This window comes from Microcebus murinus, chromosome 4 (assembly GCF_040939455.1).
Source record: "Microcebus murinus isolate Inina chromosome 4, M.murinus_Inina_mat1.0, whole genome shotgun sequence".
Taxonomy (NCBI): Eukaryota; Metazoa; Chordata; class Mammalia; order Primates; family Cheirogaleidae; genus Microcebus; species Microcebus murinus.
In genome coordinates this window covers 75,327,411-75,353,345 of record NC_134107.1, presented here as the reverse complement: position 1 = coordinate 75,353,345, position 25,935 = coordinate 75,327,411, and the positions used below count along the sequence as shown (strand labels likewise).

The 25,935-nt window shown below is 43.0% G+C and overlaps 1 protein-coding gene across 5 annotated transcripts in view; it reads right to left on the bottom strand.

Annotated features, from left to right (window-relative positions):
- The window catches only part of FAT3 (FAT atypical cadherin 3), a 635,879-nt gene that overhangs the window by 58,167 nt on the left and 551,777 nt on the right, over positions 1-25,935 (bottom strand). For all 5 annotated transcript variants that reach the window (XM_076002418.1, XM_076002421.1, XM_076002420.1 and 2 more), the window contains 4 exons: positions 5,792-6,181; positions 2,996-3,210; positions 1,358-1,495; positions 269-412 (listed from right to left, as the gene is read on the bottom strand). In XM_076002418.1, the coding sequence (XP_075858533.1) occupies positions 269-412; positions 1,358-1,495; positions 2,996-3,210; positions 5,792-6,181 (887 nt within the window). The remainder of the gene's footprint in view (positions 1-268; positions 413-1,357; positions 1,496-2,995; positions 3,211-5,791; positions 6,182-25,935) is intronic.

The window sequence follows — 25,935 nt, the reverse complement described above, 5'->3', positions numbered from 1 at the left end:
CTTAGTTCCTTCAACTATAACGTGGGGGCTAATCCGCCTCCCACTTCACAGGGCCACTGTGGGGAGAGGCGGTACACATAAAGCACCTGGGACCTAAAAGACACCAATCCTTGGTAGCTCTTATTTATTAGTCAGTTGTGGTCGAAGAATCAGGCTTGTTTCATGCCTGTCCTTTGAAGGGATGAATTGACATTAAGTAACATAACAATAGCAGAGGAAGGAAGCTGAATACGCGAGGACAAGTGCCTGGAAGGCAAGATTTGCTTACCTGAATCACAGCCGTGTAGTTAGCAGGTGTGAACACTGGGCTGTTGTCGTTCACATCAGAAATATCAATGTTGAGGGTTGCGGTGGATGACATTGCGGGAATGCCACTGTCAACAGCCTGGACAAGCAGGGAGTATCCAGACACCTGCCAAGGCACAAAGAGGTGACAGTAAAGAACCATAATGCTTCCTTCCTTCCGTGCACGCTCCGAGGAACTGCAGGTCTGGGCCGTGCTTTGTTAAAGATCAAACATCTTCACTTTGATTCTCTAGACCAGGTGTTTCAACCTTGGCACCCCTGGCATTTGGAGCCGGATAATGCTTTGTCATTGGGGGCTGACATGTGTGTTGTGGCATGTTTAGCAACATCCCTGGCCTCTATCAAAAGTAGGAGCCATTATTACCCCCAGTCTAGTTGTAACAACTAAGTGTCTGCAAACATTGCTAAATGTCCCCTTGGGGACAAAACCACCCCAGTTGGGACCCCAGCTCTAGGCCTTTGTTCAGTGCAACAGTTGTCACCAGTGATCTGTCTGATTCATCAGTGTTAACATTGCTGGGGTTATGAAGATGTGTCAACCAGTGGAATCTACCTGTTTTTTTGGTGTCACTACAATGGCATCTTTTTCCATATTTAATTACTATTTGAAGGCATATATTTTTGGTCAAGTAAGACAGTGTTTAGAAATTTAGTTTAACTTTGGACAGAGGAATTTTCTGGGTCATTCTTTCTGACTTAAATGCCTTCAGGTGATCCTTCTGTATCTGCTCACCTAGGGCTACAGTTTCTCATAAAAATAGGACCACAGGATACTAACGCTGAAGGTACTTTTCTGCCCACTTCCTCTAGGACGGACTGAACTTCAAACCATCCAGAAAGACACATATTTGCCTTTTCTTTAAAACTCCCATAAGTAAGAAATTGTAAGTATCTAATATTGCCAGAAAATTCTTTCAAAGGTCTAACCCAAATACTTTATGCTGTATTTAGCCCATCCCTATTTACTATTTAGAATGAAGAACCACACTATTTATGCTCGTGGAGCCTGTGCCTCTGATTCCAGGGAAGGAGCTGGCATAAACTAGCTTACCCGTTCCCGGTCCAATTTCTTCTTAACCTTCACAAGTCCCAAGACAGGATCCACAGTAAATTCATTGTCCCGATCTCCATTCACAATGGAAAAGTGAATCTGTCCATTGGGCTGGCTGTCTACATCTTCTGCTATTAGCTTGATGGAAAAACAAGCAAAGCAAAGACACAACGTGACGTGACACAAGAGACAGAGAAAAGGTTGATTCTTAGGGACCTGTGTCTGTTTAAATAGGCACAGCTCTGACATTTTTCTCAGGAGTTCTGATCCCTAATGCCAATGACCACACCACCCCCATCACAAGAGGTGATGAGTGGGCTGAAAGAAGCCAGCACCAAGATTGGAGCCCCATTTTATTTCCATGTTAATTTTTACCTGTCTATAGCCTGATGCTTGTTAGGCCTGATTTTCCTTGGGGCTTCAGAATCTAAGGATAGAACCCAGAGCTAACTGACAGGGATGCCTTCCTGATTCCTTCTTGAATTTGAACACAAAATTGCCACTGAGTCAAGCATGCTTTAGACCTATGCATTTCCATGTTAAGGAAGCCCAAGAAAGTTCCCCTTCCCACATAGCAAACGTACTGCCCACCATCTGCTGCGCCATGTTGGTAATGCTGAGATTTTTATGTATGGAAATGGTCTTGTACTATGCTGGAAGGAGAGGGGGCCTGGCAAGTCCACCTCTGATGTATAAGGAAGGAATGCACTGTCATCCAGCAGAGGCCTGCAGCTACTCGCAGCCTGAGATGCCATGAGATGGATGGAAGGGACCCATCCAGCCTAGGGACGGGTAAGAAGAGTGAGATGGGACTCATTGTGCATACAATGCAATCTGTGGTCTAAGAGAATCTGAGTTCTCAGAACTCACGGATTGGTCTTACTGTTGCTAGAAAAAATTCCTTGTGGAAAGGGCTCCTCTAAGAGTGACCAATCAATCTCAAACTTGCTCCCACATATAGCTGCCTCACTCTGTGTGCCTAGGTGTGTATATGGTAGGGAGGGAGAGGGATTCTATTCTGTCTTTAGCAACCGAATAACTTTTTAATTGTAAATTGACAAATTATAGTTGTATATATTTATGGGGTAAAAAGTGATGCTATGATTTATGAATACGATGTGGAATAATTAAATCAAACTAATTAACATACCCATCACCTCAAATACATATCTTTTCTTGAACATTTGAAAAATTACTATCTTAGCAATTTTGAAATGTATAATACATTATTATTAACTATACTTACCATGCTGTGTGATAGATTTCAATAAAAAGACAGCACCATATTCCTTCCTACCCACCCAATAACCTGTCATCTAAGTTTATAAACTAGTAGGAACCATCATTAAAAATTCACTGCATGATCTCTTTTGTTTTCTCAAAAAATATACACTCCTGGGAGATAAATGATTAGCAATCACTTATATCTTGATATACATTAATCTGTCAGACCCTTTCTAATAAATACACAGCAGAAGCCCTTCAAAGACCAGTGCCTGACTACAATTCTTGGGGACAAATGGATATAGAAAGGGGAAATGTGAAGAAAATCCAAGACAGACTTTGCTCACTTCTTCACTCTGTTGAGGATGATCAGTCCTCAACATCTAGACCCCCACTGCCTGCCCAGGCACCTACCAAAATGACAGAGTCTCCCACCAAGGCATCTTCACTGATGACTGCGCTGTAGACGTCTTGGCTGAACTTGGGCGGGTTGTCATTCACGTCTGTGAGGCTGATGCTCACGGTGGCCACGGCGCTGAGAGCTGGGGTGCCCCCATCTTTGGCTTCCACCACCAGGTAAAACCTTTTGCATAATTCATAGTCCAGGACCTCAGAGACGGAAATACCCCCTTTGAAGAAAAATGGGGAGCTTTAGCTTTGATTAGAGAAAAACATCGGTCAGCAGTTCTATAATCGTGGTAATATTTATAACACCATCTCCAGCCAAGAATTCTAGATATTCAGGCATTTGTTTATTTAATGCCTTACTGAAAGCATTCCAGAAATCTGAGTAATGCTGTCAGTGAAAGTGCAGCTATCCATCAAACACAACACTGAAGAAATGAAAAAGTCTTCGCATGTTTCCGTAACAGTTCCTGAACATCTCTTGAGCAGCCTGAAAATCTCTGGCATCGTTCACTCCCGCGCAACTAGGAGTAGGGACAGGAAAAGGCATCCCCTATAGGTATTTCCCAGCCCATCGGACCTGGGAAGACCAAAAGCAAGCATAGATGTGTGGAAGTGACTGTGTGACGCCATCCTTGTCAGCAAATAAATACTTGCAGACTTCGCCGAATTGAATTAACTGCAAAGGGGCCTTGCCAAGTTATAATGTGCTTATCTCAAACTATTACGGCCCAAAGAGGGCAAAGATCTCAGAAATCTCAAGGTACAGTGACATAATAGAAAAGGAACTACCTAGGATCCAGGCAGCTCAATGGCCAAATATTAAGTGTGAGTTTAGTGCCCACAACTACAGCGCAGAGATGATAATGCCCATGTCACCCAGTTGTTTACAGGAAGCAAGTAGAACAAGTGAGAGCCGCTAGCTGGGTGCCACCTCTAGGAGGGGCTCTGTTAGTGCTCTCTCCCCACTTCTAGCCCTGCTAGTGAGGCCACTACTCCTGCATTCTGCATGTGGTCACTGGATTGCCTGCAGAGCACTTCTCAAGGGCATTTGCTTTGCTCCCACATGGTAACCAATCATCAGGACTGGTGAGAAGGTCACGTCTCTTCACATTTCTGGACAGGCACCTTCTCTAGCTGCTAAGACTGCCAATAGGCCGAGTTACAGTGAAACACAGAAGTCAGACCTATAACAAGAGCCTCTTTCTTCCCATTGTCAAGTTTCCTTAGCATTCACCACTCCTACTGCTTTCTTTTGTATTCTAGTCTTGTTAGCCAGTGCCAAACTGAAATAGTACTTAACCATTTTCCCATGGTGTACATATACTATGACCATAACTAGACAGGCTAAGGCATATTTAAATGAGGCAAATCCCCATACATTTTAATTTAACGTAATTTACCTTAATGAACAGAGTTACTGCTGGGAGAAGCTGCTAATGTAATTCCTCCATCAATATTTACACCTTCTTATACTTAAGGGCCAGGATTGTATCTCTTGCATTTTTTTGCAGCCCCATAGTACAGCAGTGTTATATCAACATTAGAGCACGAAGATCTGAGTCCAGATCTTGTATAACCCACTTACGAACAGCAGACATTGGGGAAATTATTTAACCTCTTTGAAGCTCTATTTTTCTCACATGGAAAATGTGAGAAATACCTAATAATTTAATAAGAACTTGGTGTATTTGCCATGTTAAATAAATATTGCTGATTATGACAGTTTCTTGTTTGTGTTTACTGGACTAGCCAACGGAGAATGGACTTCCTCTGCCACCTCATTCGACAGGTGCACACTCCTTGAGTAATAAGGAAAATATGTCCAAAGGCTGGAAGGGGTGAGAGACTCACCTTTCTTGTTTGCAGAATGAGAACTGCCTTGACTATTGATAGGGGAATTGGCAAACAAATGAGAACATAGGCTAAAGGGTTTTGAAATCGAAATCCAAACACTCCATGAAAGTACAAGAGTGAGTATGTTTACTCTTAAAAGAATATCCAAATTTGTTTTCTGAATTACCATCTTTATTTACTCAAAGCCCCTCTAATATTTATTAACTCACAGATACAAAGAAAGCCTAAGGGTTCTATTTTTTTTTTTCTTTTGGTTTCTTTATAGGCACCTTTTTCCCCAGGTGATGCTACACATTCCCCCAGATTTTGAAAAATATGTGGTGAGAAATGAGCTTTCTGCCCAGGAAGGAGCAGCAAGCAGGGTTCAGGCACAGCACTGGTTCCAAACCACTGATGGAGGCTACTGGGGGTGCTGGGTTGAGAAGGCTGCACCATGTCACCATGTCACCATGCAAATCACTCACTGTCATCTGCCTTGGCAGGTGACCTGAGAGTGGTAGTCTAAGTGTGGACAGTGGCGAGTGGAGGCTCATCTCCAGGAGTATTTTCTAACACATGCACATGCGATGTGGATAAAAAAGCAAACAGAAAAGAGAGAAACAAACTCTGTGCTTGGAATATAAATACCATTTCCTCTCCCCATCCAGGAACCATACTGCCGCCCCCGAGTCCTCCCATCTAGAAAGCCTGGAGCCAACCTGGGGGTCAGGTATTTGCCAAGTAAGCCCACAGCTAGGAGCTTAAATTTAGCAGGGCCCACCCTCAGAAGCAGAGTGCTGGAGGGAGGGAATCTGGGATCTGCGTGCGAGCTCTGCTACCTGATTTGTTTCCAGTGCACAGGAGGTAGGAGGAGGAAAGAAAAACCACCCACCAACAAGGGCAGTGAGACTACTGAGAGAAGCAGGGTCTAGTGAACCCTGAATTCTAAGTAGGCTGCTCTATACCCACCTGTCTTTGGGTTGATCCTAAATTTCGCCTGTTCATTCCCAGACCGGATGAGATACGTAATCTCAGCATTTGTGCCGATATCTTTGCTGGTGGCAAAAACAGCAAGGACTTGGGTGCCTGGAGAAGTGTCCTCAGGCACTGTCACCAGGTAGTCCCTCCTCTCGAACACAGGGGGGTTGTCATTAATGTCCAGGACGGTGATGGTGACGATGGCGAGAGAGGACAGGGACTGTCCGGGACTCTGGTCGGTGGCCTGCACGCTGATGTTGTAGGAAGACTGCTGCTCGCGGTCCAGCGGCTGCTCCAGGATAACGATGCCTGACGAGCTGTCGATGGAGAAGACCCCATCGGCCGAGTCCGCCAGGGAGTACACAACCTTCCTGTTGATGCCTGTGGGAGCGACAGAGGAACGTGAGCGGACAAGAACGTGGCCAGATGATCTGCACTGGAGCGTCATGGCTTCGCTGACTTTTGAAGGGCCACGCAAAGAAAAATAATCATTACAGAAACAGATAGCTGCAGTCCTATGAAAATGTAACCTTCAGTTTGTAAAAAAAAAAAAAAATACAACTAAATTAAAAGGTAAAGAAACTGGGAAAATATTGGCCACAAGTATTAGCAATAGTTGAATATTCTTAATATACAACCCATCCTCCCATAAATGTTTAAGGGAAACTCTCAGATGCCAATGGATGCGTGGGCATAGATGTGCCACAGAAGGAGAAATAGAAATCACTCACTCAATTAATGGCTTCAATAAATATTTATTTAGAATCTACCAGTCACTATTCTAGGTGCTAGAGGTTTTAGCAATGGAGAAGAGTCCCACGTTTCTTGAGGATATCTTTACATTCTAGTGGGGGTGTGGTGGTGAGCGGGAAGGCCCTGGAGGGCTGAGAGAGGGTAGTCATGGGAAGTGGCTTAGATTTTGACAGCATCCCTCCTGCTGCTGGTTGTGAGCAGACTGAAGTGCAGCCAGGGAGGAAGCAGGGAGACCAGCACACAGCCTCCCGCGGGAATACGGGCATGTGACACTGGTGGCACATGGGGCCCACTGTGAGGAGTGGTGGGAAGGGGTCAGGTTCCAGATCTATTCTGAGCACACAGGTGGTGTGCAGTGAGGGGGTCCTGGATGTATTCTGACCCTGGAGGTGGTGAGTATGGAATGTTTTCTGATTGTGGGGCTGGCAAGATAGATATAAAATGTAAGAGAAAGAGAGGTTTTCAAGACGACTCTTAGGTTTTGGCCTGAGCAACTGGAAAAGAGAGGGTAACTGTTACTGAGATGGAAGGGGCTGCAGAAGGACTAGGTTTTAAATGAAAGACCAGAAGCCCGTTTGAGACAGGTTGAGTCTGAGGTATGCATTTGAGGATCAAATAGAGATGTCAAGCAGCAAGTTGGATAGAGAGGGCCAAGGTGGAGCTTGTACACTCAAGCACTTAAGCATCATCAATGCACAGACGGCACGCAAAGCCACAAGAATGGGGTCATAAGGAACTATGAAGGGAAAAAATAAATCCAAGGCCCTTTCAAGGAAGAGAAAGGACCTAGTCCAAAGGTGATCTCTAGCTCTATGGCTTCAAGAAACACGGTTACTAAAATGCTATTTTACGTTAATATATACTAAAGCCTAAACATATCAACCAGAGAATGTCCATCAACAACCAACAAATTACTGAATAATGGTTGGGTTGGACTGACTTCTGGTTCTGAAGATTGATTTAACTGTTTTTATGAGAGAATCTTAGCACTTCAAAGCAGTTTAAAAACCTCAAATTCACTTTAGTCATTAAGATTTATAAGAAGGAAAATGGAACAACTTTGTAGGATGAAAAAGCACCATTCTAATCCTAATAGCTCTTATGAAGACAGTTATTAGTCATGGGTCTTTAGCTATGAAAACCATCTGAAAATGTCCTTTGAGAATCACAGAACCCTAGAACATAAGCTCTTAGAGGGGAGGGCCTAGCCATGTTTTTTTTTTTCCTTCTATTATAACACTTCACTTGGCAATTAAGAGCTAAACATTTTACTTACCCAATATACAATTTCCCTTAAGCCTAAATTCCCAGCAAACCAATAAAGTCATATATCTGGAGGGGATGACATAAATTGCATTATATGGCTTTAACCAAAAGGTCAACACTGAGCACTTGTTCTTGGTTCCATTCCAGAGAGTCCATTTTTTTTCCAAAGTTTCATTATTTATTTTTATTTCTCTTTCAAAACGACCACCCTGTGATGTATAAACATCATCCTCTGATTTTATTGGTACTGGATTTAAAAACAAGAAGGCTTTTCTCTTCTCTTGCTGCCCCTTGATATAAGGCTCCAGAGTAGAGGTTTCGGGGATGCCTTCAGCTATTTCTGGAGTGGCTGCAAGATTAAATTCTTCAACATAAATGCCTGGGTTGAATGCACAAAGGGTTGCAGAGGTGATCAAGCTTGCACCTGGAAAACAAATAGCCCTGTCTCGGTGTCAGAATAGGTCGTATGCCCCAGAAGCTGCCTTGACTGATTCAATGGTCTCCGGATGCCTCTCAAAGTCACAAAAATGCATTTATGGAAACACATCAGCGATTGACATAAATATACCACATAAGTTTTCAAATCACACACATTCCCTACGGATTTAACTTCCACCCTCAGCATATGGTACACTGCTCTTGCCAAGAAGACGAGTAGGCAGGAAATGCATGCTGGGTCTTTTATGGGAACATGTGCCGGCAACCACAAAACCCATTTCGCTGATGCATTACCCAAGGGCTGGTGGGCTTGCCTGGTGCCACCGGCATCTTTAGGTAAGCACAAAGGACAACAAGCGAAGTCCTGTTTGCTCTAGGCTCTTTGCTCAGTTCTCTTAAGGGACTTCAGATCTATGCCTGAACATTATTCCTCTTCAGGCCCGAAGATCAGTTAGGGAGGAAGGTAATTTCTGACTCACTGTTCTGAAAGCCACGGTGCTCTGACCAGCTGAGTTAGGAGAGGCAGGGGTTGGATTTACACACTGCCGCTCACTCTCTGCCGCAGCAAGGCCGGAAGGGAAGGTGCTTTTAAGGGTCTCCGTGTTTCCTTCATTGGGACAGATAGCTGAAATCTAATTATAGCACCCACGTTCCAGGGCTGCAGTTTTCTCTTCAGCCCTGTTCAGAGGCACTCAGCCGGGCTCTGATCCCCTAAGCAGGAGACGCTGTGTTCTCCAAGCTTCCTGCTCAGCGGGCTAGCCCCGCGGTTGAAGTGCAGCGTTTACCGGGCTGACATTAATCAGCCACACAAAGACCACGGCTCCCCTCTGGGCAGATTCTGTTAATTTAAACTGGGCGACAGGGTTTTTCTGCTTTACCCTAGCAGAAAACCATCCCTTCCCCCCACCAAGTTGCTGACCCACACTCCCCCCCACGTCCCCATACATTTTGCTTCTGACAGTATCTTGGGCATTCACACCAGGAGGTACTGGGAGATTTATTGTTCCCCTCTCCTTTCTGTTACCAATCAGACTAACATGGAAGCAAGATCAGAAAAAGGCTGGGGGTGGGGAACTCAGGCCAAAAAAACCTGCTAAAGGCATCACTTACGATTTGCTAGCTCTCAAGAAAAGAGCAGGATATATTTTTGGAGCACATTAAAACTCCAAGTTAGACACAATTGCAATGGATTTTAATTAATTTTTAGAAATAAAGTCAGAAGCATAAATGCCAATTTGGAGGCAGTACTTTTGGGGTAGCACTGGGTCTTTGCCATGTTCCCGGGTGATGGGGTTTTTGTTAAATGAATGCAGGTCACATCACTGAAGTGGAAACTTTCTCTCCAAAGGGGTTTGATAAATGCCATCCTTCAAATTGCCATTCCTTCTACATACACAGCAGAAAAGATGAACCCGAGTAGAAGACTTGCTTGCTAATTGGTCTAACGCTCCTACTGCATGTCAAGATGTGTTATATTAAGGTATAACATTAATCCATCATTTTGCATCTGTGTTTTTAAGTATGTAATTCTCCTCTCCAATTTGAGCCTAATTTAATGAGGACAGAGCTACTTAGCTTCTTTAAATGCTGAAATGCCAGGCTACCAAGAGAAGTATGACTTTCATTGTAAGTGAAGTTTCTGCACGTTGTCTGTGGCAAATGGTGCAGGCAGACCTACACAGGATTAAAATCAAGGAAAAAGAGAATGACTAAAATCCCTATTTGCTCAAAGGGAGTAATAGGTAGTGGCATTTTGTGGGAGTGGGGCTGGAGGAAGGAAATAGCACATAAAAATTCATAGTGGGGAAGGCTGTGAGATCCTGGCATGGGTTGCCAAAGGCATCTATATTCTCTCTCTTAAAAGATTTCTAAATGGAGTCTAGATTCCTCTCAATTTGGCCAAATGGAAAGATGGACTTTTTTTTTGAGGAATATTTTTAAAATTAATTATTATATATATGTATATATTATATAATTCCTTTTTTTAATTTTAGCATATTATGGCGGTATAAGTGTTAAGGTTACGTATATTGTCCATGCCCCCCCTCCCCCTCAAGTCAGAGCCTCAAGCATGACCATCCCCCAAACGTTGCACATCTCACTCATTGTGTTTGTATATACCCCTACCCCCTTACCCCCTCCCACCTGCCCGTGTTATTCCTATATGTCCACTGAAGTTTTGATCTGTTAATACCAATTCTCTGATGGGTACATGTGATGTACCATTTTTGAGATACTTCACTTAGTAGAATGGGTTCCAGCTCTATCCAGGAAAATACAAGAGATGCTATATCACCATTGTTTCTTAAAGCTGAATAGTATTCCATGGTATACATATACCACATTTTATTACTCCAATCATGATGGACTTTTTGAATATGGAACTGTACCTAAAAGTCAAAGTTTTAAATGCTTTAAAATGAAGGCATTGTAGTATAGTCCTGAAAGACAGGAGACCTTGCCTCTAGCCTATGGTCCACCAGAACTATACAAGTGTACATTCACTGGGTGTTTATTTTTAGAATGGCAGAACTCAGGTCAGTTAAGGTCTAAGATTATCTTCCAGCACTTAAACAAATGAAGCTGGTTTCATTTCTATTCCCAATAGACCCTCCCCCCATCCCCCCAAACTGCTCATTAAGTTGTTGGACCTGGGCTTAAGTGGGCCAACATCAACGAAGGAAAAATTCACATTAGGCTGGATTCAGCAGGGCATGGTGGCTTGCACCTGTGGTCCCAGCTACTCAGGAGGCAGAGGTGGGAAGATCACTTGAGGTCAGGACTTCAAGACCAGCCTGGGCAACACAGCGAGACCCCCATCTCCACAAAAAATTTAAAAAGTCTGGATCATGAGGAGCTGCTTGAATCTTCAGGATGGGAAGAAAACTTAACATAGCAGATTCATGCCATTTGGTTAAATGCTCAGGATTCACACATATAGCTTATGGTTATACAGACGCTCCCACTTCAGTGAGAAATAACCCCCGGGGGTAGGATCATCTCCAAGAATCTAATCTAACCTAGTGTCAGAATAACTCAGCTCAATGTCTGAGATTGTCAAAGGTGTTAAAATCAGCACTGAAGCAAAATGGCAAGAGTCACCAACATAGAACATACATTGCAATTTTTCTGATCTAGTCTTTAAAAAATATTTTCTCTTTTCCTCCTAAGATGAGGTACCCTAAGCTTAAAGAACCAGCAGGAGATATGTTATGCTTGCTTTGGTATTGTATGTTGGCAGCTGCTCTGACTTCTTTGCAGAGCTTGTCTCTGACATTCACCACTATGTCCTCTGTCACTGCACAGGATCCTGCCCACAGCTGGCACACAAAAAGTGTGGGCTGTACTAAATTGCCATAAAGTGGCTTTTCAGATTCAAATTTCTATGGAGTAGGTATCTGAGGAAGAAATAATCTGAAACAATTTCAACAATCCAACTCTAGTAGCACTTTTAATTTTGGTTCTAATCACTTATTTAATTTTTTTTTCTAAACACTTATTCCTCTTTTTTTAATTTCTTTATTTTTTATCTCAGCATATTGTGGGAGTACAGATTTTAAGGTTTCAATAAATGCCCTTTCCCCCACACCCCCCACAAGTCTGAGTCTCCATCATGACCATCCCCCAGATGGTGCACATCTCACTCATTATGTATGTATATACCCGTCCCCCTCCCCCCTCCCACCTGCCCAATACCCTATTACTGTAGTACCTATGTGTCCACTTAGGTGCTACTCAGTTAATACCAGTTTGCTGGTGAGTATATGTGGTGCTTGTTTTTCCATTCTTGGGATACCTAATCCCTTATTTTTATCTCGAATTCACTGAGGTGTCACAATTAACATGATCATGTTTGAAATGTCCAGCTCATGCATTCTGATGCACCTTCATGGAACCACTGCCCTCATCCAGAAGCAGAACATTTCAATCATCCTTTTAAGTTTCTTCCCGTCCTACTGCAGTTCGGTTTGTTCCCTGACCCCATGCTGCAGGCAATCTATTAATAACAACTTGTTTTTGAACCAATACTTTCTCCCGGCTTTATTAATGCCTATTCATCAGTGCTTGAAATTCCACAAGTATGTTTAGATTTCACAGTCTTTATGACCCAGGCTTGGTGATTAAGTCACGCTCTTATTAAAGGCTATAAGGATTATCCTTTGAAGATAAATGATAAACAGGGCTTTGGTTCTTGAATATGTCGTTGCATTCCTTTGCTATGGCCTTATCCTTAAAGGGCATTGTTGTTTCATTTGAGAAGTGGAAGGTTTCTGTCTTTCCCACAAGAGACACTGGCTATGACAATTGCGTTTAATAAAGATTTTCCCAGTGCCACCTGTGTTTGACTACTCTGGGCACTGTGTGGAGGAGAAGGGAAGTCCTGAAGACATCCTCCCTATCTCTAGAGGCTTAGCAACCTGATGAAGAATTCCTTAAACTAGACATAGTGGTTTAGAGTTTCCTGCATGTCTTCCCAGCTTCCTTCTCTCACGTGAATCAGAATGCTGGGTTCTTTTGATTCTACCTCCGAGATATCTCTTGAATGTCTTGTGGCCAGGTGTCACAGCCAGGTGAGGCTCTCGTCATCTCTTGCCTGGACTGCTTTGAGAGACAATTGCTAACTGCTGCAGAGTCTATCTCCTCTTGGCCAAACCAGAGTTACATTCCTAAAACTCTGGATCCAGACCTACCCCAACTGCTCAAGAGAGTCACTGACTCCAACTTCTTATACACGGAAGCAAAAACTTTTGAGAATGACATTCTAGCCCTTTGTTCATCTAGTCCCAATCTACCCTTCCAGTGTCATCTCTGGATCCTCTTCCACCCTGTACTGTCTGCTCCAGTGACAGCTGAAGACACTATGCACATTTATTTCTCCAGGCCCATGCTTGTGCTTTTCCTTCTACTCACAATGTTCTCTTCCTTCCTTCTCTTATCAAAATCCTACAGGATCCCACAGATCCTGCAGGATCCCCTCTGGAACAGCTCCCCTAGTTTCTCCCATTACTTCCTCTTCTGTGATCCCTTAATATCATTTTGGCCTCTATATTTACATTATCATTAGTTATATGTATGTCCTCCTCTCCCCCACTAGATTTATGTACCCTTTAGGTAAAGGAACTGTGTCTTATGCATCTTTGTACCTCAGTACTGAGCACAGAGCCTGGCACATAGAAAGAGATGAATGTCGAACTGCAGAAGAAACAACCTGAGGACCAAATCATGTACACGATCATGCTAGCACAATGTACACAGGGGATGCACATACTGCACATATATGCCCATTGCACATGCATGTGTTAAAAGAAAGAACCTCAAAAGAAGGCAACATGGAGAAATCAGGAATATTTAATATTTAAAAATGTATATGAAACATTTATAGACCTATAAAATGCTATTGCTAAATAGATGTTTGCATTTGTGGAAAAAAACTGGTATCTACTGAATTTGCCAATAATTAGGACTGGTTGAATAAATTCTAGTACATTCATATCACGTATATAGAATATTATACACAATATCACATAAAAATGTAAAAGAATATATAATGACATGGAAATATGTTTGCAAGGCATTGTAAAAAGTAGATTACAAAATAATGTCTAGTTTATGAGCCCATTTTTGTTAAAAAAAAGGCAAAAGGTACTTCTATCAAAATGGTAACCGTGGTTAAAAGGGACTTGTTTTTTCCTTTTTGCTTATCCTTCTAGGTTTTATACAGTGGACACAGAGTATGTGTGTAATAAGTAAAGGTACATGGAAAATAATTCTTTAATATAAATTTTGGAGAGTAGTCAAATTTTCAAGTTACTTTCCTGGCCAGTTTTAATTCTCAACATACATGCCACTTGAAATATTAATAATTGTAGGAAAAGATCATACTGCCTGCATAGGCTTCTTTTTCTGGGTATTTTCATTTCTTATTTTAGTTTATCCTCAGAAAGATACTGACTTTACTTAGAAAATCACTTTTGTTAAAGCTCTCATTATAAAGTTATTTCAAAGAACTTTTTTAAAAACTACTTTTTACATTTAAATTAAGTAGTTAAAGAAAATGGCCAGCCTAAAATTTTCTCATCCTTTGAGGAGGGCAAATAAAATCCCATTCTAGTGAAATGGCTTAAACTAAGCACTCTTTTTTCCCTCTGTTTGAAATATGCCTTTGGATGATATGAAATAAAACAGAAAGTTGCCATGAGGAGGCCCATGGAATTAGCAATTACTTTTTAAGTTGGCAATTAATTTTAAATAGACTCCCTAATTACTTCTGTTTTAAGTGCCTTTTAAAAGTTCTTCATTGGGTGATGACTAAAGCTGGCACCTTCCCACAGGCAGAATACCAACTCTTTGGGTCAGCAGCCCATTGGCTTTTTGCAAAGTCAAAAAGGACAAAAAGCAGCACCAGTCACAGACTCCAGGAGATCTTGATGATTGCACCAAAAATCTCCCAAGGGCTTGCCAATTGAACTGGCAGTAGCTCTGCCAGGTGGGACCGATAACAAGATTGTGGGTTCCCATGCAAAATAAAAACGCAGGGCCCCTTGTTTAAAAAAAATATCAAGAAGCTCAACACAGCCAGAGCAGAGCATTAAACCAAGAAGGAAACCCTTCCAGGCAAAAGGTTCTCTGTTCAACTGCACAGGCTGCACACCCATAGAGCTGCCCCCACTGCTGGGTGAAACCACCTTCTGTGATACCCAGGTATAAACTCTTTCAACCATCTATGGCTTGGAACTATGCTAGGCCTGGGAAGGCTAAGTGTAAATAAATTCATTCCTCAGCTAAGTACTCAAAACTCCATCTTTATTGGTGCAAAGAACTTCTGTGCTGGACAAACTCAAAAAGTTTCCTATGTGGGCCACTAAGTATGACCATTGAATCAATTCATTCATCCATCCAATAAATACTTAAGGACCCCGCCTGCATGGCAGGCTTGGGGATCCAAAGAAGGGTGGCCCCCAGCTCCATCAGCCTCATAGGGGGTCCCATTTCTCAGGAGACAAACGCGTTTACAGGTGATGGTCGGAAAGTGTGGTCAAGGGAGTTTCCAAGAGAAAAAAAAACAACTGAATTTGGTCATGAAGGAAAGATAGGAGTTTCCAGTAGCACCAAGGTAGAAAAGTGACAGGAAGAAATGATATTTCAAGTAGATGAGAACATGTGTGAGTTAAGAATGCTGAAACTGCAAGGTACACTCAGGCAAGCCTTTGGTATTGCTAAATCCTAGGCATAGAATGGTAGGAGCTGAAACTATTTTCAGAGCCAACTGCAAGTTACCAGAGCTTTTATAACCAATGACGGCCAGAGTAAACTAGAAACTCGGTGCCTAAGGGAATGGATAAGTTAGCAGAGAGAGAAGAAGAAAGATCGGAGGGAGTGAGTTGGAGAGGGTGTGTGGGTGGGAAGCGTTCTGTAACATGGGAGAAGTTATTAAAAGAGCTCACCGGCAGATGATGGACAACATAATCATGCCTGTCAAGGAGGCTTCACAAGGTGAGGTGAGAGGATATATCCTGCAGCAAGGCTGATAGGCGCACTCCACTGAGCCTCAACATGCCCTGGAAAGGCAGGAAGTCAGAGCCTGGGGTCCTTGGATTGGCCGCACAAAATGCCCAGGGTGGATGGAAATCCTCCCAGCCACACTAGCACTCCCTTAAATCCGTCCTCCGCACTGCTGCGTGTTGGACCAGGGCTGATCCACCTTAGTTGCTCAGAGGCCTGTCATCAGCCTGTGGCATCTACCAAATGAAGTGGCACGTGCATGCGGGCACTAAGGGGAAAGAGCCACTGTTATAACAGAAGGCAGGGTTCCTTGAGAGAACAACAATAAATAAAAAAAAAAAAAAGCCCAGCCTTATCCCAGACTTTCTGAATCCGATGTTGGAGGTGGAACCCTTGCCTATTTGTCTGTTTAACCTGTTTATTTTTAAGGGCTCCACGGAGGGTTCTGGCACACAGCCCAGGCTGATCACCAGCGTCCAGAGAGGAAAGGGAGGTTCACTGGGGTTGGGGAACTCCTTTACAGTAAGACAGCTAGTAGGGGATGGAACTGGGGTATATCAGGCCTTATCCCGAAGCCACCTATGATGTCACTTCCCAAAGTGACAAGCAAATGTGACACAGGAATGGCAAGTGTCACGGTCCTGCCGGGTGGCTGTATCGCTGCAGAAGGACCCCTAGCACTGGTGAGGGCAGAGAATTCAGCGAGGGGTTTACAGGGCCCCAAAGCCCTTTGCTCGGGTCATTATCCATTTAACAGACGCCTCGGAAAAGCCACTTAACCTTTCTGAACCTCAGTTTCTCCATCTGTAGGTGACAGTATCAAGATCTGTTCTTCCCCTTAGTCAGATTACATGTGTATGTTTTCTGAGCTCTCTGGAGAAAGGCATCAAACAGAAGATGACATTTTTTGATATCTCCAACAAAGGGCTTCGACCACAATGTCCTCCAGAGAATGACTCATGCCTCTCAGTCTTTAGGGAGGATTATTTAATTTTTACTGACATTTTAATAGTCCCTCAGCTGCCTTCAAAGATTTAACACTTCAGAGAATACCGGAGCTTTGGGGAAGGGAAAAATAAACATTAAATCACTGACCTATGCAGCTTGGAGGCACCAATTTCTAAGGCATTAGGGAAAACATAGAATATATGATACGTAAGAGAAAACAGGCTGAAACCAGAATTGAATGAATACCTCTTGAAATGTTTTCAAGTAGAAATTATGGGAATACAGAAAAAAGCATCTGAGATGATCACACCCTCCTTTTAGATCCTACTCTGCCCCTAGCTGACTCATCTTGGGAACGTCTCTTTGTCCCTGGATCTCAGTTTCCTTTTTGGGGTTTTCACTGGATTTTGTTTTACGGCCTTTCCAGTGATAATATCCTAAGATCTCCTAACAGGCATCCTCAAACTATGGCCCATGGGCCACATGTGGCCCGCAGGAGGACATTTATCCAGCCCGCTGGGTGTTTTTGCCACCGCTGCCTGTCCTGCTTAGCAGCCGACTAGTCCCGGGCCCACAGTGCGCATGTGTGGAATGTGTGCCGCACTCTCCAACGGCCCTTCAACGGTCTGAGGGACAGTGAACTGGCCCCTTGTTCAAAAAGTTTGAGGACCCCTGTCCTAAGACTACATTTCCACTGGAAGGGGGCCAGGTGCCCCAGGGAGGGTCTGTGAATCCATGAGAGCAGCAGCAAAGATCCACCAACAGCTTCATGTCATCACTTCTCTCCTGCCCGCATCAAAGCACCTGTGCTCCCCACGTGGCTGAACCGCCCCTCCCCAAGGGTGGGCCCTGTTTTGATTGTCCCTGATCTGCATGAGAGCCCTTGCTTCTCAGAGAGGAACCTGTGGGAGAATAATGGTTATGATTGGGGACACTTAAAGAAATGTGATAGAATTCAGGAAGCCCAAGAACTTGCAGTAGCGTATTAGTGCTCTGTTGCTCCCTGCCAAATTTCCCCAGAAGTTAACATCATAAAATAACAAAAATTTATTATTCCATGGTTTCTATAGGGAAGGAATCCAGGCTTTGCTTAGCCGGCTGTCTCTGGCTGAAGGTGTCTCATGGGGTTGCAGTTAAGCTGTCTGGCAGGGCTGTGGTCTCATCTGAAGTTTCGAATGGAGGTGGGGAGTGGGGGTCTGTTTTTGAGCTCACATGTGTAGCTGTCGGCAGGCCTTGATCCCTTGCCCTGTGGGCCTTTTGCAGGTCTGCCTCACAGCACCACAGCTGTGGTGTCCCCAGGGGCAAGTGGTCCGAGAGAGAAAGAATGTTGTGGACTGAATTGTGTCCCCTTAAAATTCATATTGTTGAAGCCTTAATTTCTAGTAAGACTGTATTTGGAGATAGGGCTTTTAGGAAGTAATTAAAGTTAAATGAGATCATAGGGGTGGGATCCTAATGAGATAGGATTAGTGGTCTTATAAGAAGAGTAGGAGAGACAGATCTCTCTCTCTTCCCACCCAGATGCACCTGGGAAAGGCCATGTGAGCACACAGTGAGAAGACAGCTGTCTGCAAACCTGAAAGACAGCCCTTGACAAAATACAACCAACGCTGGCACCCTGAACTTGGATTTCCAGATTCCAGAATTATGAGAAAATACCTCTTTGTTGTTTAAGCCACTCAGTCTACGGTACTTTGCTATTGTAGTCCTAGAAGCCTAAAACAGAAAGTGTGCCCAAGATGGATGCCATCATAACCTAGTCTCCAAAGAAATGGGATCACTTCTGCCATATTCTGTTCATTAGAAGTGAGTCAGCATAACTAGATGACTATAATCAATAATAAGTTAGCATATACTCTAAAATAACTAAAAGAGTGGAGTTGGAATGTTCCTAACATAAAGAAATGTTAAATGCCTGAGATGATGGATCCCTGAATTACCCTGATTTGATTAATTCACATTGTATGCCTGTATCAAGATATCACATGTACCTTATAAACATATATAACTATTATATACCTATAATAATTAAAAATTAAAAATTGAAACAAACAAACAGGAGAGTTTGTGAGTCAGTAAGTGAGTCAGTAAGTCCAGCTCACTCTGAAGGGGAGGGCATGAATGCCAGGAGGTGGGGACCATTGAGTATCCTCTTAGAGGCTGCTACCATAGAGACTGACATCTCTATTTTCATCAGCCTCTAACTAGATTTAGCATGGCATTCCATTATAAATGTAGGCAACAAATCACTGTGGGGTGAACAATACCCTGTGATGTGGTAACCAATAGGAATCACAGATATTTTCATATTACTTTATTGCTGTGCATACTTCTGCTTACTGCTAGTTCAATTTATGGAAGTTATTAGACCTACTGTGTGAGATCTTCTTATTTAATATATTAAAGAAGGAATTCATATTACTATATAACAACTTGAAAAATGCTCGCAGAAATCTACTTTGCTTGTAACCCTTTGTAGTTTACTTTATGAGTTGTAAAACATTATTCCGAAAGGTGATCCACAGGCGTCACCAAATTCTCAAGATGTTTGTGACACAAAAGCATTAACAACCTCTAAGCAAGTGGTTCTCAGAGTGTGGTTCTGGGGACAGCAGCCTCCACATCACCTGGGAACTAGTCTGAAATGCCAGTTAGCAGGTCTCCTCCCAGACCTGCTGAGGCAGAGGCTCTGTGGGAGGGGGCCAGCAGTCTGTTTAAACAAGGCCTCCAGGTGATTCTGATGCTCACTAAAGTTTGAGAACCACTGATCTAGAGTCTCTTAATCAGAGTCTGCGTTTCCCACAAGCTCACAGGTGATGCTGAGACTGTCGGTCCTGGGAACACTTTTTGAGAAGCACTGGCCTAGACTATAGCACACTATTATCTGGTATCTGGTAACCAACCCTCCCATGGCTCCTTTCATGATGTCTGCAACCCTGCCACTAACTTGTGGCTCATGGCAAGTTACTTAACCCCTCAGAGTTTATTTGTATATTAAAGAGAACCAAAAAATATGCTAACTTAGTAGCGTTGTTATGAGAAATGGAAATAACATAATCTAAAGCACTTGGCCTAGTGCGTGGCGTGGAGTAGAAGCTCTAAAAGAAGACATTATTAGCTGTCACATGATTATTATCATTTAAAGTCCTTATGACGCAGTGAGCTTGCCTGCAAGGGTTCAGGACTAGCGGAGAAGAGACGTGCAAACAGCTCCATGCCAGGATAATCATGAGGTGCCTCAGGAGCTCAGAGCAGGGGCATCTAACGCCAGTGAGGGACAATGTGGCCTCCCCAGTTCCAACGCTTGGAGTTTTCTTTCACTCTTGGGAGAGCCTTTGAGGTTGGCAAAGGGGATACACTACTGTCATTCTCACAGAAGAGGAAACTGAGGCTGGGGGGGGGACAAAGACTTGGCAAAGGTCACAGAACACTAATCCCCTAGGGGTTCCCCATGACCATGTGGGCTCTGGGGGAGACGGGCTCCTTAGGGACACTCAGGGCACCCCTGTGGCCTGGTCTCCGGAGGAGGCCAGGAGTGCAGTCTCAGAAGGGCAGGTGCGTGCCTTGCATTGGGCTTTCCTCTGCACCTCGTGTTGAGGGTCTTCCTTTGGGTTTCAGTTCTTTCCTTCCTGCTTCTCTCTTTCCTTTCATTTCTAAGGGCCAGTGGTCCCTCATGCTGCTGAGGCTGACCCTCCCTACCCACATAAGTGATGTCACCCTCTCTCGCCTCTTTAGGACCTACCGGACAGCTGCTCCTTCCTGCTTTCATCATCGTGGCAGAGGCAGTGAGTGCTCACCAAATCTCCCATGGCACTCTCTACCTGTGGGTGGGGGACTGGCTTGTGTGACTCCTGCCACGCGATGGGCAGTGGCAGAGTGACGTGGTCTCTCCCCAGCTGAGGCAGCTAAGAGTGGGCATGCTACTTTCATCCCTCTCTTCCCCTGGTGCGGTGACCTTGGAAGGTAAAGGTCAAGAAGGTGGGGATGACAGGATGCAGGGACCGGGTTTCCGAGTCACTGCATGGACTCCCACTGACAGGCACTTCAATCAGGGAGAAATTAAACTTTTGCTGTATGAAGCCACTGAGACTTTTAAAAAATGACCTCACCCTAGAGAAGCCTGTCCTAGCTAATATAATCCTCATCTCTCTCTCTGTCCCCCTCCATCTTTTCCTTCTCTATCTACATTCAAACCTCAACCCTTAAGACCCAACTTAAATGTTGATACCACTTCGTGAGTCCTTTCTGATTTGCCCCAGTTGATAATTCCTACAGGGAACTGTATAGCATTTTACACGTGCTATCTGGTTAATCTTTACAAAATTCCCACCCTCACAGATGCAATTCCATTACCACATTTCTCATATTTTTCTTGGCATGCTCCTTTGTGCATGCCTGTTTCCCACTATGACTGTAAACCCCTGGAAGGTAAGACTTCCCTATTTTGTCATGAGTAGCAAACTTATCTTTATTCTTGACTCTAACTTTAACTTCCAACGTGTCCCCAAGTTTTCATCTTTCTCTCTGCAGGTCCTACTTCAGATCTATGCTATTCTCATGCAGCACCTTCACCTGGTGCCCACGTTTGAAATCTTGACCACCTAGCCTTCAGTCCATCTGAAATCTCAATCTCACTCTCACCTGCTTTTTCCTTTTGAATCCCAGAGCTGCCACTCTCATTTTGGCCCCTGTGGTCTTTCTCAATACCCTCATAGGAGCTTTCTCACCCCCCGGTTTGCCTCATTCCAATCCATCGTAGAGGCTCCTTTCGGATTAGCCTTTCCCAAACCCAGAATTGGTTATTTCTTTTCTCAAAAGGGCTCATCAGTTCTTTGCCACCTATTGAATTAAGTACACAGTCCCTGGCCTTCATCAACAACCACAGTCGGGCCCAGTCTGCTTTTCTTGTCTGATCCATCTCTCCTACATCCCAGACTATGTGATGTTCTCTCCTAACTATTTAGCTGGGCCCACGCTTTCCCAGCTTTATGATTTTATCCCCTGGTTCCTGTCTTCCTGAGTACATTCCTATTTCTGACTGCTGAAATCCTATTCATTCTGGAAGCTCTGCCTTTTATTAAGGGTATGTGTGTTCCTGATTCCTCTCTTTTTTTTTTTCTTTTGCTGTTGCATATTACCTGAGGCTTGTCATTGCATTTTCCTCATTTTTGAGAACCTTGCTCTTCCTTCTGTAGTGCCCGTTACCTATCGGCTCATTAAATATTTGTTAAAATGAATGGAAAATAACTGTAATGTGTGTTCTGAGCCTCCAACTCTCTGAAATCCTTGAAAAAAATTTCCAAAGCTTACAGGAAATATTTTACAGGAAAGGAGTGAGTGGAGCTCATTAGAACATTTCCTTTCTTTATGTCCCTGTTCCACAAGAGAAAAAACATGTCCTCTCACATCTCCACATATATGTGGAAATTGGCCTCTTAATAAATCATGGGCTTATTTTCCAGCACAAATTCACATTTTATTTTCATGTAATTTTGCCTCAAATGGTCACAGATTTTTATCTCTAATCCCTATCACTGCATATTCCATTTGCTAGTTTAAAAACCCTCAAAATAGGGAACTTGGGAACAAATTGTACCTCTGAGAGGTAGGCTAAATAGTAGGATATTAACCCCCAAAAAGTAATGCAACAAAGTTTTCCTCCTTTTTACTGAAAAGATTACGCTTTTATAAATGTTGAATCCTGAAGTCACATCGCTAGTTTATGGGATGGAGGATATTTCCATTTGACAGGAAAACTAATAACTTAATGCTAAAATCTAGACAGTTGCCATGGCATTTCTTAGAACTCATAAAGGTATTAAAATTATTTTGTCCTCCTCTGTTTTTATTTTCTTCCTGACCTAGGCAGTTACTCTAACATTAATGTTAGTTCATTATGAATCATTTGTAGGGAACAGTTGTTTGGCTAAAAGCAATTAATATATTTTAAAATTAAAAAACCTGGATATGAAGGTCTAGTAAGTCATAGTAAAGGCTGTGAATTCATTACAGTACAGCATCAGGTTTCAGATTAATATATTCTTGTCTTTTTTCTGCAGTTTATAGTGACCTATTGTATAATGTAGTCAAATGCTTGTTGTCTTAGTCCATTCAGGCTGCTATAGTAAAATACCTTAGACTGGGTAATTTATAAACAAAAGAAATTTATAGCTCATGGTTTTGGAGGCTGGGAAGTCCAAGATCAAGGCACTAGCAGACTTAATGTCTGCTGGGGGCACATTCCTCATAGATAGTGCCCTTCCATGTGTCTTCATGTGGCAGAAGGGTCAAACAGGCTCCCTCAAATCTCTTTTCTAAGGGCACTAATCCCATTCACGTGGGCTCTACCCTCATGATCTAACTGCCTCCAAAGCCTATATCTCTTAATATAGACACATTAGAGATTAAATTCTAATATATAAATGTTAGAGGGACATAAACATTCAGATCATCACGCTGGTGAAAAAATTTACAACTTCAGGTAATGGAATTTGCTTAATGAAAGAAGTTTCACGAACCAAATATCTCTGCCATTTACACAAATGGAGCCAATGTTCTGTACTCGGATAAAAAACGAATTAGACAACTCAGATAAATCTCGAGGGAATTATGCTGAGCGAAGAAAGGCCAATCTCAAAAGGCTAAAAACTATATGATTTCATTTAAATAGCATTTTTAAAATAAGAAAATTATAGAGATTAGTGATTGCTGTGGGCTAGGAATGGGGAAGGAGGTGCAGGGGGGAGGGGAGAGGGGCTCTAAAGGGGCAGCAGGAGGGAGCCTCGTGATGGAGGAATGTGGTGGTGGTGATGTGAAGCTGCGCAGGTGGTAACATTGCATAGAGACACACACGCACACACGTGCACGCTGCAATATGCATAACCTCTGGGGATGGTACCTGTGTCAGTTTCCTAGTTTTGATGGTATATTATAGTTAGGCAAGATGTCACCACTGGGGGAGAATGGCTGGGTGAAAGAAAGGAGCACTTGACCTCCCTGTATGCTACTTCACAACTTCCTGGGAACCTACAATTATTTCAAAATAAAAAGTTAAAGAAACAATCAGACATCTCCTTGTTCACAATAGAGAAGGGGTTGCAAGCAAGTTAAGGAGGTAACTCAAGTTAAGTGAAGTGGCTGGCAAGGGGGAGGGTGAGAGCTGTGGCCCATGTCAAAGAGGCAGCTGCTATTTAGCTCCTGCCACGGAGGGACCTGTGCACCTGGAATTGCTGACCCCTCTGAGTGCAGTTGTTTCCATAAAGTGCCAGAAATCTAAGTTCCTAATAAAAATATGGCTCTTAAATATTGACAACTAATTCACACTTTTTGAACACTGTGTAAGCACACTAAAGATACTGGGAGTCTAGATTCAACCTAATATAATACCCATTCATTTGCAAACTCAGCTTCCAGATAGAGGTTCAGTTTGGCTCCAAGATGAATTTCCCACTCAACAACTTGATGATCTCAGTGCACAGCTCACACTTGTTTGTGATCTCTTATGAAAGATGGAGAAATGGTCACTCTTGAGATAGTAAGTATTCTGATCAGTCCGCTAACTGCAATTTCATAAGCCACCAATTATTGACAGCTAGCGGCGGGGGGGGGGGCACGGGGGGAGTTGATATCAGTTTTTAGACTGCTACTGGAATCTGCTGTGAGCTCTGACCAAGACCTTCACCTCTTCTTCCCATGGTGTGGGGCACAGCTTGTGTTTTTACAAATGTTGATTTGTTCTTCTCCAGCTATCTTAATTCTTTTCTTTTGTTTTTTAAAGCTAAATGAGAACCTCCTACAAAAACTGAGAAAATGAACCAGAATCTGGAGTTTTATGCTAGAGTTGTCCTGAGGCTGATACCATGGTCTGGTGAACACACTTTATACATAGGTGTCAGCAGTACCCATAGCCTCGGTCTCTATTGGATGCTCTAAACATAAGCCTTTTACTCATTATTGCAAACAAGCAGATCGAGGTGCTGGTAAGGTCCTCAATCTGGTTTTGGTCCTTTAAAGTCTGCATCACCTCTGCCCTGTTAAATGTCCAGAGCCTAGATTTTTCTTCTTCTCCAACTCCTAGCCTGGCCATGTGACTCAAAAGAAGTGAAAGGACATAGCTAACTACATATCCTTCACTATGACTTGGCAAAACAGCTCCAAGCACAGCATCTGTGAGTCAGTAACACCCCATCCCACCCCCGCACTGTCTGAAACACCATATGCACTCATCAGACTTCTGTGTCCAATCTCCAGTAGCGTGAGCTCACCCAATTCCTTCGTGCAGGGAGTGAGTAGAAAAATTCCATCCTCTTAGCCTACAAAATTTCAACTGTGGCCTAATTATACATTCTCAAAATCAGATTTAAAATGATTAAAAGATTCATTTGCATTAATTATGTCCTCTTTTTCCCCAAAAGTCACCTGCTAATAAGAGTCCAGAGAATGTTTTCTAATCCTCCTTCAAAATAGAGTAGTTGTAGGTATTACATAATTATGTATCAATAAAAGAATCTTTTCCTATTTGCCATTTTTCACAAAGCTCTGTAATACACAGACTTTAAAAGGGTTGGTTCTCAGCCTCGAAAATTATGCTAATGAGCTTAAAAGCAATAATTCAAAGTGTAGCCACTAATTTCTCTAAGGGGAAATAGGCAGAGACCCTGGGCTCTACGTGTGTTTTCAACTAATTATCATGTATTTACTTTTCCATTAGTCCAATAATTTTTCTTTCAATTCAAAATTAAGCAATAAGACACTGAATTATATAAAGGCCTGTTTAGCATAGCAGACACACCCCATCATTTCTCCATCCTCTGATTTACAGCTCTTAAAATGTGCAACCAAGAGGCTGTCTATATGCCCTTTCGTATTTATATTCCATCATGTAGTCACCTCAATAACTTATGCATTCTCAGAAGGTCTACCTAGCAATTAACTCCAGTCCTTTCTAACTCACCATCTCATTATGTAAAGTGGATTTGAACACAAACTTTATTAGCAACTTTCAATTCTAATTCCTTATCTCCTCCACCCCTACTCTGCCTCCTAGTAATGTCAGTTTACATGTGACGAAAATACTCTGGAAAATGGCAGTTTGAAAAATCCACGTTGGACTGGCAGCACATTTAGTAATTGGTCTTTGCACTATGGGGCACTACAATATATATTGAGACTGTCGTATTTCAGCTGAAGCATGTGATGTCATTCTTCAAAGAAATGGAAATGAATTC